This window comes from Oreochromis aureus, linkage group 3 (genome assembly GCF_013358895.1).
Source record: "Oreochromis aureus strain Israel breed Guangdong linkage group 3, ZZ_aureus, whole genome shotgun sequence".
In the NCBI taxonomy this organism is placed as follows: Eukaryota; Metazoa; Chordata; class Actinopteri; order Cichliformes; family Cichlidae; genus Oreochromis; species Oreochromis aureus.
The window spans coordinates 126366987-126388049 of record NC_052944.1 but is presented as its reverse complement, the minus strand read 5'-3'; the positions used below and the strand labels follow the sequence as shown (position 1 = coordinate 126388049).

The window sequence follows — 21063 nt, the reverse complement described above, 5'->3', positions numbered from 1 at the left end:
CGGGGTCATGACACATACATAGCCTACACAGCAGGCGCCCACACATACACACACACTCACACACACACATACACACCATAACAGATCTATTTTGGTAGGTGAGAAGTGGAGATGTGTTTTTGCTGCAATTGCAGAATTGTGCCGAAGTACTTAGAGGAAGTGCAACTGATGTCGAGACAGGAGACGTAATGTTCTTTAAACTATGTTAAAGTTCACGGAACATTTTTGTGGTTTAAGTGACGTAAGCTGTACTTTGTATGTTTTGCAAAAGAGGGGGGCTTTGTTGTTGTATCCATATAAAACCTTGTGTAATTGTTGTAAGTTCAGTTCGACGCTGAAATCTGCACAGCGGTCGGGCTCACACATGTGTCATTAAATGCCGTCTAAGTACACCAGGCTGGATCTGTGTTATTTTTAGATTCCCTCTCTCAATATATTTTTGAACCTTAACACTATGTCCTTAGCTTTACTTATAAACGTGCCACCCGTGTCGATATGAGACACCACCGGAGCAAGATCTCTACCCATTATATTATTTAAAACTTTCCACACCTTCTTGCTGTCCTTGTTGGCCTCCTTGAGCTTAAGTTGATAATATTCTTTCTTCTTGCGCCTATTCAGTTTAGTTACTTGATTTCTTAACTCGCGATATCTTGCCCACTCTTGTGGACTGACAGACTTATGTGCTTTTGCTTTTGCTATATCCCTTTCTGACATTGCAGCCTTAAGTTCATTATCTAGCCAAGGTGCGTAGTTCTTTTTAACAGTAAATCTTTTTAAGGGCGCATGTTTGTTAGCCAGGTAGCAAAAGTTTTCAATAAACATAGATAATGCCATATCAGGGTCACGCTCGAGGCAGATGTCAGTCCAGTGAATTTCTTTTACATCATTAATATACTTATCTGCATTGAAATTTTTGTATGATCTATGAAAAATAATCTTTTGTGCGGTTTTCAGTGGTTTCATTTTCTTAGTCAATCCTACAAGATTATGGTCACTATAACCAACTGGAATAGAAACAATATTAGAGCAATGCTCAGGAACATTTGTATATATATGATCGATACATGATGATGACCTATGACCTCCTGCGTTGACCGTGACCCGGGTGGGAATGGTGATCATCTGAGACAGGCAACAAGCCGACGCTGATGAACTTATCTTTTTCCTTAAAGGACAAGAAGAAGCTGACCAATTGATGTTAAAGTCTCCTAATAAGAACATGTCTTTGTTTTCCTCAGTTACTCTTTCCAGCATTTCACAGATTCGTTCTACATACAACATATTACTACTTGGGGGTCTATAGCAGCAGCCTACTAATACAGGCCTGCCATAGAGCGGGTGTAACTGAACCCACACAGTTTCCAGATCGTCAAACATTAAGTCCATTCGTAGTTTGCTTGCCATATTATCATTCATGTATAGGGCTACGCCCCCTCCAAATCTGTTTCTGTCCTTCCTGTACAACTTATAACCGTTTATTTAAAATTCATTATTCTCAAGGGCATCGTCTAAATGAGTCTCGGAAATAGCCAGCACGCTTATCGTATTTGTTGACAACAGTGACTGAATTTCCTGAATCTTATATTTAAGGCTACAAATATTGACATGAGCTACTGAAAGATCTTTACCAGAAAATCCGGGAATAAGTATAGGGTCAGACATTTGCAGACCGATCGATCTCAACAGCTACAAATGGCAACATTGCTGAAGTCTAAATATTAACTCCGGCGTTCTGTGACCTCGGTTTAACAATTAATTTGTCATATTTCAGGACGCCAATATCACCTCTGTCTCTGGCCGCTCTCAGCTGTGGTAACAGTTCTTTCCTCTTCTTCCTGATGGACTCTGAAAAATCCTCGTTGATGTAAAGATTGGTACCTTTCAGTTTTTTGGCAGATGAGAAAATTAATTGTTTATCTTTAAGTCTTTGTAGTCTGACCACAATCGGCCTGGCTCGTCCGTTTTCCTTGTATGGACCGACTCTGTGAGCGCGTTCAATTTGAATGCTGTCACTATCCAGGCCCAGCTTGTTCTTCAGCATGTGTCAGACTTTCTTCTCTGATTCTTCCCACGTTTCTGCTTTTTCATCTGTTAATCCATCCACCACAATGTTGTTCCTTCTCGATTGATTTTCTAAGTAATCCATCTTGGTTGTTAATTCTCTGTGTTCCTCGCGTATGCTGCTGACCACCGATTCAAACTCTTTTAGTTTGCTTTTAATGCACCTCTCTTCAGTTTGCAGCTCGGTGACAACCCCATCCGTGAATTGCAGGCTGGATTTAACATCCTGTAGATCCCTTAGAATGCTGTCCAACCTTTTGTTAGTTCCATCCATGATTAATTGGACAAATGTCTTAAAGTTATCTTGCTGTTGGTGAATCAGATCTTTGTAAAACTCCCGTTGCTGTTCCAGCATAGCGTTCAGCGTGCTAACACTGACATAGCTGTCATCCTCTGCCGGTAGCGCCTTAGCGGCCTTCAGGGGCATATCGACCAGATCATTTTGCCCCCCCACTCGTGAAGATTGCTTCGTGTACAATGGAGTTCACAAAAACGTATACGTGAATCAAAAAATGTGAATCAAATTATACGTGATACGGTGCGACGTTCTTTCTTCCACGCTCGCTCGTTTGTATGCCGCTGTGCACACAACCCTGCAGGCTGAAGGGATTTCAGGTTTATACAAGCTGTTGTGGCGATGTGTCTTGTGTATCACTACACAATCGATTATACACCTCTAAGCATGTATGGTTAGATATTTCCCAATACGAATGACAATAGTAAAATATAAATCTATATATGCCTTTGTTTTCATACGCACATGGTCGAAAAAGCACGGCGGCAACGGAGAATGAGAAGGGGGAAAGCGGATTGTTGAGTGAAACGGATGAACTAGAATTGGTTTTTAAAAATGGTGCAACGTCACTGGTTTGGTGTTGTGTATCTGATGAACAAAGCACATTTTTTTGTAGAACATTCAAGCGGGCCGTGGTTATTGCCGTATTTGTTGGACTAAGGCGCTGGGTCCTAAACTCCGTCCTTTCAGGTCCCCTTCAGGTCCCCTTCAGGTCCCAAAGTCAAACGAACACTGCAGCATCACTGAGAGTTTAAAACTGTCTAAATTCTTTCATCTTTAATAAAACGATCAGCATTGATGCTTTACCAGGTGTAACTACGAAGTTTGACATCCAGGCATCCATGAAAACAGAATTTATTACATTTACTGGAGTTAGAAGTTAGCAGGAAATTAGCGGAAGTTAGCTCGCTACTTTCCCTAGTTACCTAAGCATGATATAGCATGTTCTGACTGAGAGATTTCTGAAAAAATTCAAACGTACAGCTCTGCTATCACTTCCAACATAAATGAAGACAGGAAACTAAACAGCAGTGATGTTTGTAGGGTTACTGAAGTTGGGCTAGCTGGTATATAATGATGTGCTACGTGGTCGCTAGTGACACAGCTATGTTAGCATAACATAAACAGTGAAGCTGGAGGATGAACGCTAGGGCTGTGCGATATGACCAAAATCTCTTATCCCGATATAAGAATTCTATCGTCCGATAACGATATAAATAAAAAAAATATAACATTTTCTGTAAATTCTGTGAATCTCGGGCAGCTCGACTTGTGGGAAGTGTTTCCAGCTGCGCGTCATGTAGTCGAGTGTTTTAACCGATGCATGAAACGATACATTTTTAGACATCAGTTGTAACAGCCTCCGTTTTCTTTGTGAGTATTTATTATACAGCGTGCTGCGGGGAAAAGCCTGTTCTAATGTTTGAGTCTAAGGTTTATTTTTTAGCACCTGGTGGCTCTTTTTTACTTCTCATCTGTAAATAATCTGCTCTTTCACATGATTCAGTTTATTTTGAAAAGTCTCAACAGGATCTTGAGCTTTATTGTGAAAGGTTTATGTGGTACATAAACAAGCGGACACGCGATGCTGTTACCGTCGTTGTTGCTAACGACAACGCATAAAAACAGGCGCTTGTCCATCCGTAGTGTGGTTATATTAAATATAAGAGAGAGAGAACTTTAAGAAATTAATATAGCCACTACAATGACCATCAAAACGGTGAAAAATTATTGCTATAAACAGTTTATTTTATGACACCACGAAACAAACGATAGCGTAAAATGAAACGATAGACGTTTTTGTATCGTCATCCGATATATATCGTTATATCGAACAGCCCTAATGAACGCTAACACTTTTCCACTCGATAAACGTTAACGTGAAGGTTCCTGATGGTTAGAGACAAATGCAATCGCATAGCAGGATGCTGTAAACGGACCAAACTTCAGTCAGGACAACAACTGAGATAATCCGTCCACAATACGAGGTTAGTCATTAATATACTGCAACAACATGAGAATAGAGCAGCTGTGATAGAATACAGCATTAATGAATCAATGGTACGGAAGTGGAGGAAGCAAGAAGAATGGGTTGAATAAAGTTTGATTTATCTGACTGCTTTGTTTTGCTTAATGTGCCTTATAATCCCGTGCACCTTATGGTCCGAAAAATACGTATTTGACTTTTTTATTTGGCACACTGCAGTTTAATGTTGCAAAGCTCCTCTTTTTAACTTCAGTGGATATTATACATGGTTATGCTCAGAATATGTCAGCCCACTTCTACTGGAAATGCCTTTTGGTTAAACTTTCAGCAAGGAATTTGCATTTGCACTGTTAAATGTTTATATAGCTTTAATGCACATAAAAAAACCAGCTGCTTGTTTAAGTGAAAATAAATGGATGGGGTTTTTTTTGCGCTAGTAAAGTTGTGGAGTTGTATTTTGTCTTGCAGAATTTATATCGTTATCAGGTATGTCTCAGGCAAAGTGAGATGTTGAGACAGAAGAATCGTGTTAGAAATAAATAAAACATTGATGAATGTAGTATTTATTTTCAAAATATGTTTTAATCAGATTTAATATAAAAAGTCATAATTACTTGTACTCTAAAATGCTATGTTCCTATATAATAATACCAAATAATAGTTATCATTTTCTGTTTTTACACAGACATGATTTAAATCAAAGAGCATATGTCAGTCTCACTGTCTGTACCCAAAGTGTTTGACCTCAGCTGTGGCTCTAATATACTCATTTCTAATGGTGCCCCTGTTGGTCACTCCCAATAAGAATTTTAGGATCTTTAACTCTGCCACCTCCAGCTTTTTGGGCAGAGAGTACTTAACACAGAGCTGTAATTCTTAAAATGCTCCTTTTTAAATCAAAACTACACAGTTAGGAAAAAACAACCAACAACAGAAAATCAAAACAATATCCTTGTGTTTTTAAAATCTGCCTCATCCACTTTCCTTTTGTTTTCTGTCCACATTAACACACTTGGAGAGAAAAACTGTCACTTCTTATTTTTCTCATTACCATTAAATTAGTGTGTGGCGAAATGGCTCTTAGAGCCGGATCTTTGACGTGAACGATGCGAGCCGTGGTTTTTTTTTTTTCCTTCTCTCACCCTCTCTCTCTCTCTCTCTCTCTCGCTCTTTTTTTCCGCTTCACTCCGCATTCGAGCCTTGTGCTTTGCGCTGGGCAGAGGGGGGAGGGGCGGTAGTTACACTCGCAGTAGCACAGGAACAGAGCGGGAGGAGAGAGAGACAAAGAGAAGCCAGGGACAACAACGTCACATTAGAAAGGTATAGTAATCATCCACAACTATTTTCAGTTGCAGATGATAAAGGATTCAGAAAGTTTATTCATGCAGGCCCATATGACAGAGAATATGCATCTTCTTTTTCATATCTTAATTTATATTTAATTGTGTTGTGGTTTGCAGCGTTTTTTGTTGTTTCATTTTAAATTTGTTTAAAAGGAAAAAGCTGAAAATTTAAATAGTTAAAATTTGAACTGTGACTAGTTGGTTTTTGTATTATATGATTTATTTATTACATTTTATGTGGAGTGACTAAATAAAAGTATATTTACAGTGGCCCCTAGAGACAAAGCACGTATAAACTTCAAAACACGTGCGAATCCTGAAGCACGTACAAAAGACAACAGAAGTGCTCCAGGATGCTAGGCGCAGTGTTGAGCTTTTGTTACCTAGTGGCTACACAAGCCAGCAAATACCAACGTGTATAAATACACAAACAATACACATATGCTTTCAATTGTGTAATTTAAGTGATCTAGATGGCTCTGTTTTGGAAGTTCAGTTAACGCTAGGAATGTGTTTTGGACTTTGTACGTGCTTTTTGGAGTTTGTACGTGTTTTGTCTCTAGGGGCCACCACATATATTTATATATTTTTTTTGTATTTCCTTCTGATATCTGTACCTGAGCTGAGGTGACGCAAAAATTTCCCCGTCGTGGGATCAATAAAGTCTTATCTTATCTTATCTTATATAAAAATATATAAATAAAACCACTTTTTTACATTTGTAATTGCTTTTGTGCATAATTTTATCTTATTGTTAATAATAAATTAATTAAAGCAACAAAACAACCAGAAGAGCCGGTTCGGAGCCGAAAGAGCCGGCTCTTTTTAGTGAGCCGAGCCGAAAGAGCCGGAAATCCCATCACTAGTGTCAGTGAATGCATCGTGTGTGCTTCAGGGCTCCATCTAGTGGACTGATAGTAGAGCAGCTGATGGCAGCTTCCTCTGCCTCACACCGCTGTCTGACTGCATTTAGCTGACACTGAGATGAAGCAGGATAGAAGCAGCTGATATTTGGACAGCACACATGATGGAAAGGAGGATTTCAGTTGATGTGCACATGAATGATTTGTGTTTCCTCTGCAGGTGAAGGTAGAAAGTGTGTGTGAGCTGATGTGAATTGAGCAGCATGGATCAGTGTGAGGACAGAGAGGAGGGAGTCCCTCCCTCTAAAAGCACTCTGTGTGGGGAACATGAGAGCCAGACCAAAGCTCAGAGGTGAGATGACCATCTCTAACTGTCCATGACTCTTCTCCATGTCACAGCTCAGCACTCACATCACTGCTCCGTCATTATTCACAGGAGAAAACGAGGAACTAAACGCAAACATGAACCTGGACCCAGCTGTGTGTCCTTAAGGAGTGACGATTCAAAAGATGCTTTTATTGAGTTTAAAGATGGGCGCTGTCCCCCTGCAGAGAGGTAATGTGTGTCTAAATGTTGTTGTGACTTAGTGTTTGTGAATAAATCCTTCATCATGTTTAATGTCAGCTCAGCCCTTTTTCACACACATTTCTGTGTTCATATGTGAAGTGGTGTGTGTTGGAGTGTTTCCACAAACACAGCAGTCAGAGTTTAAAAAAATGATGTTGAAGGAGGTGTTTAAGGTCAACTCATATACATTTACAGTATGTCACATAAGTGAGTACATCCCTCACATTGTTGTAAATACTTTATTTATATATTTCAATGAGGAACAATTTAGACATTTTTCCTCCCTGGTGTCATGGGACTTATTAGTGTTACAAGGGCTCAAGTGTGAATAGGGAGCAGGTGTGTTCGATTTGGCGTTATTGCTCTCACACTCTCTGATACTGGTCACTGGAAATTTAACATGGAACCTCATTGCAACAAACTCTCTAATGATCTGAAAAAAAAGAATTTGCTCAAAATAAAGATGCTCTAAGTTATAAGAACATTGCCAACACCCTGAAACTGAGGAAATGAATCACTTGACCCATGTCCTGTGGTCTGATGAGACCAATATATACTTTTGTTGCCAGCGGTTTAGACATTAAAGACTATTATATATTTTCCCATGGAAAGATATAATAACATATTTACATAAATGTGAAGGATGTACTTATTTTTAGGAGATACTGTATTTGTCTGCTCCACCAGAGAAGACCTAGCTTATTATCTAGGTGTTTTAGCTAGGACCAGAGTTATCCCATCATTAATTTTATTATAATGATTTTGTTAGGAATACTTTTCTACCAATTGCCGAGTGGGCTGTCATCTCATCTGAAGTCTCCATCAGTAATGTTCCCACTGATTCAGTTCCGATTCACAAGGTTCCAATTCGATTCAGTTTTACTCAGAAATGTTACAATTCTGATCATTTATCAGTACTGACACTTGTGAGACTTCATCAGAGGTGTAAACATCACAGCAGATGCCTTTGTGTCAAAGTAACTGAGAATGAAACACACAAAAACATGAAGGATATTTCCTGGCCTGGCTTTTTATAGCAGATAACGTCCTTAAAAATATTCTGCAGTAGATCAAAAATGGAAGAACACCAACATTACCTGATGCTGCTGAAGTGAAGCAGAGCAAAGTTACACAGGTTTTTTTTGCAAATAAATTCTTTAAAAATCAGACAATGTGATTTTCTGAATTTTTTTTTTTTTCTTATTTTGTCTCTCATATTTGAAGTATACCTATGATGAAAATTACAGGCCTCTCTCATTTTTTTAAGTGAGAGAACTTGCACAATTGGTGGCTGACTGAATACTTTTTTGCCCCACTGTATACTTCTGGTACTCCTGAGATACAGGTCTGTTTTGTCCAATCAATGCTGTGGAGGGAAGAAGAATGAGAGTTAGGATAAACAATACATGTGAATAAATCAGACTGAGACAGGTGTAAAAGTGAAGCTCCAAGGACAAGGTGTAGTAGAGATGTATGAGTTGAAAGACCAGGGGTCAACCATCCAAAGGAATGCACTAGAAAAGAGAGTGTTCTGGAGGGAGTGGGTGGAAATGAGTGTCGGGGTGACTTGTGGTAGCAACATAGCGGCAAAAGTGGAAGGGAATGTTTACAAACTGGTAGTGACACTTGCTATGATGTATGGCTTGGATATCATGGCATAGAGAAAAAGACAGGCTATAGAGCTCAGGGCTCGCAAAATTTCAAAATCCCTGGTAGCCCTTCGGGCAGGCACTCTTCAGTTTTTGGTAGCCCAAAATAAATTTAAGTAGCCCGAATAAAAAAAAAAAAAAAGAGGACAATTTTTTGATTGATGTTTTGTTTCCTTTACAATATTATACTTTAATGTATAATATTGTAAAGGAAACAAAACATCAATCTAAAAATATTTAAAACACAAATTACAACAATTTCAAACATCAACTCAAATATTTGGTTCTAATTGAACAGAAATTTCTATGAACTTGCAAGAACTGTGTACAACATGAATCAGTCTGTGTCAGATCCTGAATTTGAAATTTCCACTGAAATCACGGGTAAGAGGCAAGTGGAACCAAGATCTAGGACATTTGCTTTTTGAAGTTTGCAAAGACTGCTAAATTTTGCCAATGGTAGTTCACTCTTTGCAACATAGTACGCTATTCTAAACAGATTTTTCAGGATTTCTTGTTATGCTTTGTTTTCTTTTAGTATGCTTTTTGCAACTGGTGTTTGTTCTGGGAAAGATACTGCAGACTGAGCAATAATGCATTTCTTGCATTTCTCATGGGTTCTGATGGGGTCTTTCTTAAAATGACTGGTCCCAGTAACAAAGGCGCTTGTTGACTCAGAAATCGAGGGAAACTCATAACACACCCGGCAGAACATTATGTTATTTAGCTCGTCATATTCCAGCCACTTAAATTCTTTTGTCCATGAAACCAAAAAAGCTGCGCTTTCTTTTTCCCTCATTGTCTGATTTGTCATAACTTTTCCGTTTTGTGGTAGGGTATTCTTTGGCTGCCTCTTCAGCCTGACCTGTCTTGTTTGGCTCTGCAGAACTAAAATACCTGCCTAAAGCCATCTGCTCTTACACACATACTTACATAACGATCAGCAATTCTCTGCGCAATCAACCTCTATCACATGTTTAAGCTTGCTGCAGGAGATTTCACTTGTCATGTTTGATAGTAAGCTAACGATTGATAAGACGATGTCAGAGGAATTGGTGCGCAATTCATCTGTGACTTACCAATTAGTGCTGCCGCTCTCTACACACAGTTCGCGCAATCGCAAAGTGAAAGCAAAAAACAAGCGCAAATTCAAACGCGATTTCAATGTGTCACATATTGACAGTGGCCCATCGATGACGATGACATAATTACTCAGCTACATTTGTGAAAGAATGCAAAGCATTGACATGTCTTTCATTCCTATGATAGCCCGACGGGCAGGGCTGAGATGGATTTTGGTAGCCCAACTGGAAAAATTGCTAGCCCCGGGACGTCGGGCTAGCGATTTTGCGAGCCCTGGAGCTAGAGGGGGCAGTTTTGAAAAAGTTTCCCTGGAAGTGATGAAAATGGACAAGATTACAAATCTGTACATCAGCAGGACTGCTCAAAGGAAAAAGACAAAACAAAGAAGAGGGATTTTGTTTAGTCAAGAAGTCCCCAGCATTAAAATGTTTCTCATCCTTAAACTTAATTATCACACAAATCCATCCTTCCTTCCATCCATTTATGCAATTGTGTCAAATGTGTCCAATCGTGACACAGCACACATCATAGCATGGAACTTTAATGGAACATGTTTAGGAATTATGCTCCGACTTTTATCAACATTGGAACTGTGTTACAAAGCGTAATAATACTGCAGATCACATTTAGACTAAGATTAAATATATTTAGAGAGCTGCCACTCTCGCTCATCTGGGCCAGTCTGACTGTTTCTGCTACTTTTCTCTGCATTTACCCCCATTCCAAAGGTCTACTTGGCTAAGTCATCAAAACTTGATCCAAGAGTGCTCTTACACAGCTTCAAAATGGCTTTGAGAACACATTGTCGTGGAAGTTTTAAATAACCCAATGAGCGTCTTGTGAACTGGAGTTTATTATAATGCTGCAGAAGAGATATCACTAGGGGCACACAACCAATGGTCTCAAAAAAAGATCCTCTTATATATGTCTTGACCAAAGTCAAAGAAAATTCCTTAATACATCACGTGACTACCTTCAGTTCAGCTCATCCTTGATCTCCTTCTCCCTTCAGGAGAATTACAACCACCCATCACAGGGCTCTATATTACGACCAATTTGGTCACAAATGCGACCTAATGTCTCAATGGTGCAACAAAAAAACAAAATCCTATGTTGCAATCAGCTGTTTGAGTAAATAAAAAAAAAAGTCTCAGCAACTCTGTTTCTCTTAATCGCCTTATAATCTGGTGCGCCTTATGGTCTGAAAAGTACGGTAACTTATCTTTCTTGTAGAACTGTGCTCCAAATAAAGAACTTTGTGTTGACAAGATTGTGAGTTAATCATTTACAAATCAATATTGTCTGTATAAAAAGTGAACATGTAAAGCTGCGGTGTTTAGCGATGCAATTGAAAAATTTGGGTGCACCTAAATTTTGTGCAGTGGTGCGCCTAAGAAAAAAAGTCGGGCGCACCACTGCAACTGTGGCAAAAAGTTAGTCTAGAGCCCTGTATCACCTCCCTTTGATTCGGCGCCTGGATGTCTCTACCTCATACAATAACCCCACTGTGAAAGTGTTACAACTGATGAACACATCCAGACATTTACAACCAGAAAGTTCAGAAAATTCAATAAATAAACAAATAAATCAAGGTCTATCTAACAAGGTTCATCAGAACTCCATTCATTATCAAGTGTTTTTTTTGTTTTGTTTTTTTAAATGAAGAGGACAAGCAGCATTTTAGGTTGTAATGTTTTGTTGTATTATTCTGACATGATTCCTGCACAGAGTGGACCAGCAGAGGTCAGAGGTTCCCAGTGGTCAGTCTGCCCAGCAGCATCAAACACACCTGGACTCCATATTTATGGTGTGTACATGTACAACCACTACTTTACATCTATTCTGTTCAGTCATCTCCATGCTGGGTTCTGGCTCAGAAGGTAGAGCGAACTTTTCTTTGAACAGAATGTTGTGGTCAGATTTGTGCCTCTATTAAACTGCATGCGAGTATTTGAGATGTTTAGTTATTCCTCCTCCCCCACAGGAATAATAATAAAAATAATTTTTTGTTTTTTCAGAATTTAGATTTGGGGGTCAGGCAAATATGAAGTACCTCCCAATATGGAAGAAAGAGGAAACTATATGCTTTGGCAGCTAGGAAAGCAAAAATGATAAAATAAAATAGAAATACCTCTTATTTATGGGCACCTTTCAAGACGAGTAAACCTTACAAGCAATTAAATGACAAAAAACCAGTGTGGTTAAAATAACACTAGAAAGACAACATAGTGAATACTGCATAAAATGAATCTGAAAAGTTTAAAAATATATATTTTAAGTGTACTTTATATACAGGGAGAGAACTAATGTTGTGAATGTGAAGTGGCAGAAAATCAATTGGACACTCAGCTGAAAGGTAATGTGAGCAGATGGGAAAACAACAGCAGAAGAGGAGGAAGATCTCAGGCTACGTCCACACTAATACGTTTTCGTTTGAAAACGCATTGTTTTCTCTCCGTTTTGGCCTCCTGTCCACACTAAGACAGCGCTAAAAACGGTCTTGAAAACACATACATTTCAAAAACAGAGCTGTCCCATCCCAGTGTGGACACTCGAAAACGGAGACTTTCTGAAACAATGACGCATTTTAGTCATGCGATGCAGTAAAGTGACCAATTAAACAAAGATAGCAGAGTGCATTATACAACAGTTGTTTTGTTTGCTCTCAATTTTGAGAGCCCTAAAAAAAGATTAAGATCAGTTTGTACATGCTCCAGATAGCTTTTCTTCAAATTCTTTAATTCTCACTCGCTTTTGCTCATGCGCAGGACTGGAACGTAAGCGTTTTCGGCCGTTTCAATGTGGACGCGCAACTCTGTGAAAACGACTGAAAACGCTAGTGTGAACGCGGAGTGTTTTCAAATGAAAACACCGTTTTCAAATCTATCTGGGCTAGTGTGGATGTAGCCTCAGAGTGGTGATGTGCAGAAGATCAGATATGGAGGTGTGACTTTACAGAGAGACTTTGAAGTAAGAAGCATAATCTGAAATCAGTGTGATATTTCACAAGAAGCCAGTGAAGTGGTTGAAGGGCAGTAGTAATGGGTTCTATTAATGATACACGCAGCTGAACTTTGCACTGGCCGAAGTCTATGGAGACATTTGTGTGGTAATCTAGAAAGGATAAATTATAATAATCCACATGGAATATAACCAGAGCTTGTACAAGAATAGTACAAGCTCTACTACAAGAATAGTAGTAGTGTTAGCAGTGGGGAATTTGTGTAGGTGGAAATATGATGACCAAGTAATACTTTACGTTTCTCAAAATTTATGGCGCTATCAAGAGAAACACTTAAGCTCTTCAGCTGGAAATAAGAGTGTATGATCATAAAATGTACTGTATGGATCACCTAGAGCCAGCTGCTGAAGGATCGTAAAAATTATAGTACTGAAAAGCGGCATAAAAGTATTATACTGTACAGTAACACTGAGGTGGAAAATTTCAGGTGGCTAAACTATGCTGTTTACAGTAGAGAAAAGGGCTCTTGTATTCACTTCACCAAACCTGGTTAGTGTTCCAAAATATCTGGGTTTAGCTACAGATAGAGCATCCTTATAGTTGTGTGTGTGTGTGTGTGTGTGTGTGAGAGAGAGAGAGAGAGAGAGAGAGAGAGAGAGACATGCATACTCATATGAACAGCATAAGTGACAACATTTAGATTTAAGAGCAATAAATAGGGATAGATATGTGGAAAATATTCTGGAAAAATGGGGATTTTACCTTTTCCCACTTTGGACATTGTAGCTCTAATTTATGTTCTTCTTTTCTCTCTTGTGAAACGTGTTTGAGTCATTCATAAGTATTCTATTATAGAAACTGGAGGCAAAAATCATCACTTTTGTGAGGAACGAGCTAAAGAAAATCCAGACACATCTGAGTCCAGATGACCTACAATGCTTAAAGAGTCAATGTCAGGATGAGGATGTATTACGAGGTAACGATGAAGAACAGAGTAAGAGCAGCAGAGATGCCTTTGTCAAGATCACACTGGATTTCATGAAGAGAATGAAGCAGGAGGAGCTGGCTGACCGTCTGCAGAGCAGTAAGAATATTTCTCTAAATATTTACCCATCTGGATCAATGAAACATTTACTGATGTCTGAAAAAAAAAGACTAGAAAATCATTAAAAAACTTACACTTGATGGATGAATGATTTATTTTGTCTATTGGTTCTTTTAGGAATCACCACTAGGAACTTGCAGTGGTGTCAGCATGAAATTAAATCTGCACTGAAGAAGAAGTTCCAGTGTGTGTTTGAGGGAGTTGCTAAAGCAGGAAAACCAACCCTTCTGAATCAGATCTACACAGAGCTCTACATCACAGAGGGAGGGACTGCAGAGGTCAATGATGAACATGAGGTCAGACAGATTGAAACAGCTTTCAGGAAACCAGGCAGTCTAGAAGCAATAATCAGACAAGAAGACATCTTTAAAGCCTCACCTGGAAGAGATGAACCAATCAGAACAGTGCTGACAAAGGGAGTGGCTGGCATTGGGAAAACAGTCTTAACACAGAAATACACCCTGGACTGGGCTGAAGACAAAGCCAACCACGACATCCAGTTCATATTTCCATTCACTTTCAGAGAGCTGAATGTGCTGAAAGAGGAAAAGTTCAGCTTGGTGGAACTTGTTCATCACTTCTTTACTGAAACCAAAGAAGCAGGAATCTGCAGCTTTGAAGACTTCCAGGTTGTGTTCATCTTTGATGGTCTGGATGAGTGTCGGCTTCCTCTGGACTTCCACAAAACTACAATCCTAACTGACCCTAGAAAGTCCACCTCAGTGGATGTGCTGCTGATAAACCTCATCAGGGGGAAACTGCTTCCCTCTGCTCACCTCTGGATAACCACACGACCTGCAGCAGCCAATCAGATCCCTCCTGACTGTGTTGGCATGGTGACAGAGGTCAGAGGGTTCACTGACCCACAGAAGGAGGAGTACTTCAGGAAGAGATTCAGAGATAAGAAGCAGATCAGCAAGATGATTTCCCACATCAAGAAATCACGAAGCCTCCACATCATGTGCCACATCCCAGTCTTCTGCTGGATCACTGCTACAGTTCTGGAGGATGTGCTGAAAACCAGAGAGGGAGGACAGCTGCCCAAGACCCTGACTGAGATGTACATCCACTTCCTGGTGGTTCAGGCCAAAGTGAAGAAGGTCAAGTATGATGGAGGAGCTGAGACCGATCCACACTGGAGCCCAGAGAGCAGGGAGATGATCGAGTCTCTGGGAAAACTGGCTTTTGATCAGCTGCAGAAAGGAAACCTGATCTTCTATGAATCAGACCTGACAGAGTGTGGCATCGATATCAGAGCAGCCTCAGTGTACTCAGGAGTGTTCACACAGATTTTTAAAGAGGAGAGAGGACTGTACCAGGACAAGGTGTTCTGCTTCATCCATCTGAGTGTTCAGGAGTTTCTATCTGCTCTTCATGTCCATCTGACCTTCATCAACTCTGGACTCAATCTGCTGGAAGAACAACAAACAACCTCAAATGAGTCTGAAACAGAAGCATCTGCAGAGGAACACTTCTACCATAGTGCTGTGGACAAGGCATTACAGAGTCCAAATGGACACCTGGACTTGTTCCTCCGCTTCCTCCTGGGTCTTTCACTGCAGACCAATCAGACTCTCCTACAAGGCCTTCTGACACAGGAAAAAAGTAGCTCACAGACCAATCAGAAAACAGTCCAGTACATCAAGCACAAGCTCAGTGAGAATCTGTCTGCAGAGAAAAGCATCAATCTTTTCCACTGTCTGAATGAACTGAATGATCGTTCTCTAGTGGAGGAGATCCAACAGTTCCTGAGATCAGGAAGTCTCTCCACAGATAAACTGTCTCCTTCTCAGTGGTCAGCTCTGGTCTTCATCTTACTGTCATCAGAAAAAGATCTGGATGTGTTTGACCTGCAGAAATACTCTGCTTCAGAGGAGGCTCTTCTCAGGCTGCTGCCAGTGGTCAAAGCCTCCAACAAAGCTCTGTAAGTAAATATGTGATCATTCCTTTATTGTTAAAGTATTGATGCAATGTATGGTTTGTAGCAGCAACAAGTTTTAGCTTTTTAGAAACATTTGTGCATGTCACGCTCAAAATAATACTCAGACCCATCTGTAGTGCATCCACCGCTTTTCTTTAATCTTCCAAATTGAATACACATGAAAAGAAAATAATAAAAATCCATGAATAAATTATTTTCATCAGTACACATTCAGCTGATAACACTTTTAACAACTTTTGCTTTTGTTACAAACAACCTTACTGGTACACTCAGTATATATCATATAACCAAGCTCATTCAAAAAAAAAAAATCATTCTCCACTTAATATATATAACATTATTCCTATTTTGTAATCCTCTAAAGCATTACCTCTTGCTGGCTTCCAACAGTTGTTTTGCAACATTTTTTTTTGAACATCAGTTACTCCCATAACTCACATCCCTCCCATAGGGCAGGGATAGCTCAGTAGGTAAAGCGCTTGCACTATGAGCGGAAGGTCAGGGGTTCGAATCCTGAGGTGCCCTGAGGTACCCCTGAACAAGGTACCATCCCCACACACTGCTCTCCGGGCGCTGCACTGGTGGCTGCCCACTGCTTCACTGAGTGAATGGGTTAAATGCAGAGAAGAATTTCCCCACGGGGATCAATAAAAGTTATTATTATTATTATTATTATTAACTCCTGAACCATTTGCTCAATTGAAAGAAAATCCTGTATGTCCTGGTCAAGTGTTCTTGGTGCAGCATTATCAGCCAGGGCACTGTTTCCAACATAATTCAGTGGTTAGCAACAAGCACCTTTAGCACCAATTTTACCACAATAATGACATGGGTCTGACCTTTCCGTCATCCTTTCAAGGAGTACATGACTCAAGTTGTTTACTCATGATCTTGTCTCCATGTTCGTTAGTTTTATATATCAACAAAAATCACAGATGTTATTTTTTTCAAGCATCACAGATATAGAGATGTAAATGTGCTGTTACAACAGGAATTTAAAATGTTTTTCCCCAGACTTGAATTTTAAGTTGTATTCCTATTTATGAAGTGTAGATGGAAATATTTGTTTTTATTGTAGTAGGTTGAAAGTAAGAGTAATTTCATTTGATCTCAAATATCATTGGTTTTCAGACTGAATGGCAGCAACCTCTCACAGAGAAGCTGTGAAGCTCTGTACTCAGTTCTCAGCTCCTCGTCTTCTAGACTGGGAGAACTGGACCTGAGTAACAATGACCTGCAAGACTCTGGAGTGAAGCTTCTGTCCAATGGATTGAAGAGTTCAAACTGTACACTGGAAACTCTCAGGTTAGGTTTCACACTTTATAATTGAGGCAACTGTTCTAATGATTTGGTGCTATAAAAATAAAATGAATTGAATTAATATTTATTTAAAATGTAGATTATATTACTTTACTAACAAAAATATCTGGAATTTTAAATTTTCCTTTTATTTACATTTAGGTATTTCCTTAGTGTTTAATTAACTGTTTTATTCATTTTTTATTTTTTCCATTTGTTTTTATAAAGTCCCTGGTTGGCACCAATCAGTAAACATAACATTTAGGATATTTTTTTGTTTATAACATATCAATTTCCTTTCATTATTACTGTTTGGCAAATATGACAAATATGCTGTAGTTACGAATTTTCACGATTTATTATCAAAATGGTTAAAATTTCAAATTAGATTTACAAGTCGTCATGGAACTCCTCTTTCTGGATCAGAGACAAAAGGCTGTTGCATCCTATTCAGTATCTCTCCAAAAGTTGATTCTGTTCATCTGGACGTAGCGTTTTGTGGGAGAAACGTTTCGTCACTCATCACTCAAGTGACTTCTTCAGTCTCAGCTGACTGCAGGTTTCCCCAAATCTTATAAACAGTACATTTGCATAATGACTGAAACCAGCCCACTGAAGGAACAATGGGCTGGGAGGTCAGTTCCTTAATCATAATTATGCAAATTCTCATGACCACTGATCAAAGACCACTGATCAATGGCCATGAGTACCATTCACAGAGAGTTGGGGAATGGCTGCAATCCCAGCATTGTAAGATGGCGAAAGATGTATCCTTAGGCCCCCTCCTCGATTCAGAGATGGTCTTTTCCTTTTCATGTAAATGGCCTCCTTGACTCCGCCCTCAAACCAGCGTTCCTCCCTGTCCAGGATGTGTACATCCTCATCATTGAAAGAGTGTCCACTGGCCTGTAGGTGTAAATAAACTGCAGAGTCCTGACCTGACGAGGTAGCTCTTCTGTGTTGTGCCATCCGCTTCGCCAGAGGTTGTTTGGTTTCCCCGATGTATAAATCCTGGCAATCCTCCTGGCACTTAACAGCGTACACTATGTTACTCTGTTTGTGTCGGGGGACCCGATCCTTGGGGTGGACCAATTATTGGCGCAGCGTGTTTTGGGGTTTAAAAGCCACAGAGACCCGGTGTTTAGAAAAAATGCATCTCAACTGTTCCGATACTCCTGACACATATGGGATCACTACAGGTTTTCGCTTGGGCAGCGATTGTCCTTCTCTCCTGGATCGGCTGGAGCTTTCTTTAGGTGCCTTTCCAGCTTTGACAAAAGTTCAACTGGGATAACCACATTTACTCAGGGCCTTCTTGATGTGGTGTTCTTCTGCCTCCCTCGCCGCTGTGTCAGTGGGGATGGTGTTCACTCTGTGTTTTAGCGTCCTGATGACACCCAGTTTGTGCTCCAGTGAATGATGAGAGTCAAACCTTAGATACTGATCCGTATGTGTAGGTTTACTGTACACGTCAGCTTTTAGATGTCCCCCATTACTGATGGAAATCTCACAGTCTAAGAAGGCTAACCTGCCACTTTTCATATCCTCCCTGGTGAATTTGATGTGTCCATTCACCGAGTTAATGTGATCCGTGAAATGTAGTACATCCTGAGATTTGATTTTCACCCAGGTGTCATCCACATACCTGAACCAATGGCTTGGTGGTGTTCCAGGGTAGGATAGCAAAGCCCTCTTTTCCACTTCTTCCATGTACAAATTGGCCACGATGGGTGAAACTGGAGACCCTATGGCACATCCATGTTTCTGCCTGTAGAACTAACCCTTGTATGTGAAGTAGGTGAAATGAAGACACAGTTCCAAAAGCAAACACATTTGGTCGATGCTGAGAGTGGTCCTGTTGCTGAGGTTGGTGTCATCCTGTAATCTCTTACGGACTACCTCCAACGCTTCTGCGACTCGGATGCAGGTGAAGAGAGATGTAACGTCGTATGAGACCATGGTTTGATCTTCCTCCATCATGACATCTCTCACCTTCTCAACAAAATCCAGGGTGTTCTGGATGTGGTGTTCAGAGTTGCCCACCAGCGGGTTGAGGATCGAAGCCAGAAACTTGGAGATGTTATAGGTGACAGAGTTGATCATGCAGACAATCGGTCTTAAAGGTGCACCCTGTTTATGTATTTTCGGTAAACCATACAGAGTTGGTGTAGACTCCCCTGGGTATAGCCTGTGGTATGAGGTCCGGTCAATAGCCTTGTCTTGTTCTAACTGCTACAGACAGTCTATCACCCTCTTCCTGTAACCACTTCCTGGGTGTCGTTTCAGGGGCTCATAAGTATTTTCATCACTGAGTAGTGACAAAATCTTCTCATGATAGTCTTTCTGGTTTAGCAATACTGTGCATCTACCCTTGTCTGCCGGAAGGATGATAATGTTGTTGTCATCACTAAGTGATGTGAGTGCCCTCCTCTCCTCCATGGTGATGTTGGATGCTGGGGGCTTTGCATTGCTGAGACAGGCCGAAACTTTCGTCCGTAGTTGATCTGCTTCCACTTCTGCAATATTGTTGTTACGAATTGCTGTTTCTGTGGCTGTGATCAGCTCCACGAGCGGGATTTGTCTCGATGTGACGGCAAAATTCAACCCTTTAGCAAGGATGTTTTTCTCTGTTTGGGTGAGATGTCTGTCAGACAAATTCTTTATCCACTTGTCCACATCCTCCGTGTCGCATCCTTCTCTCTTCTGGCTGCTGAGGACACTCTCCGTATTTTCCGGTGGTTTCCGACGTACAACAAGTAAGTCAAACTTCTTTTGTTGCCTGGTCTTAGACTTCTTGTGCTGTGCTAGACGAGCCTTCTCAGTAAAGTCAAACACCTTTTTAAGACTATTCTCATCTAGAAGCATAGTCAGTCTCCGTCGGATCCGCTCCTCTTGAGATTTTAGCATGGAGGGGGCCTAAGGGTACATCTTTCGCCATCTTACAATGCTGTGATTGCAGCCATTCCCCAACTCTCTGTGAATGGTACTCATGGCCATTGATCAGTGGTCTTTGATCAGTGGGTTTTAGTCAGTGGTTGTTGATCAATGGTCATGAGAATTTGCATAATTATGATTAAGGAACTGACCTCCCAGCCCATTGTTCCTTCAGTGGGCTGGTTTCAGTCATTACGCAAATGTACTGTTTATAAGATTGGGGAAACCTGCAGTCAGCTGAGACTGAAGAAGTCACTTGGATGAGTGACGAAACGTTTCTCCCACAAAACGCTACGTCCAGATGAACAGAATCAAGTTTTGGCGATTTACTTTCCTGGATGATTGAGAATGCATCAAGACACATGATTCCAAACATTTTTTTACAAATAAATAACTGAAAAGTGGGGTTTGCGTAATTATTCAGCCCCCTGAGTCAATACTTTGTAAAACCACCTTTTGCTGCAATTACAGCTGCCAGTCTTTTAGGGTATGTCTCTACGAGCTTTGCACATCTAGAGACTGAAATCCTTGCCCATTCTTCTTTGCAAAACAGCTCCAGCTCAGTCAGATTAGATGGACAGCGTTTGTGAACAGTTTTCAGATCTTGCCACAGATTGTTGATTGGATTTAGATCTGGACTTTGACTGGGCCATTCTCTTTTTTTTCTTTTTTTCTTTTTTTTTCTTTTTTTTTTTTTGCCTGTCCCATTTGGTTCTTTAGCCGTCAGAATTGTTGTCTGAGGACCAACAAGGATACCCAATGGATTTATTTTGCCAAATGGATCATCATGGCATTGCCGTTATTGTGGCGAATCCACTTAGCCAAAAAAATGGTTCAGACATCAGTTGCAGAAATGATAGCCTTTATATAGGGCTTCAAAAAGGGATGGACAACAAATAAACTGCTCGACATCAGAGCAACATATAATGGCTTCCCGAAACTTTCTTTGCTAGCTAAAACCCAGAGTAA

At 40.2% G+C, this 21063-nt stretch overlaps 1 protein-coding gene across 1 annotated transcript in view; it reads left to right on the top strand.

The window, feature by feature from the left end:
- Positions 1–6845: 6845 nt before the first annotated feature.
- Positions 6846–21063, top strand: part of LOC120438051 (NLR family CARD domain-containing protein 3-like) — a 39452-nt gene continuing 25234 nt past the window's right edge. Inside the window, exons 1-6 of the mRNA XM_039608510.1 lie at positions 6846–6904; positions 6989–7108; positions 11581–11659; positions 13670–13898; positions 14037–15843; positions 16993–17166. Of these exons, the coding sequence (XP_039464444.1) occupies positions 11657–11659; positions 13670–13898; positions 14037–15843; positions 16993–17166 (2213 nt within the window). The 5' untranslated portion in view covers positions 6846–6904; positions 6989–7108; positions 11581–11656. The remainder of the gene's footprint in view (positions 6905–6988; positions 7109–11580; positions 11660–13669; positions 13899–14036; positions 15844–16992; positions 17167–21063) is intronic.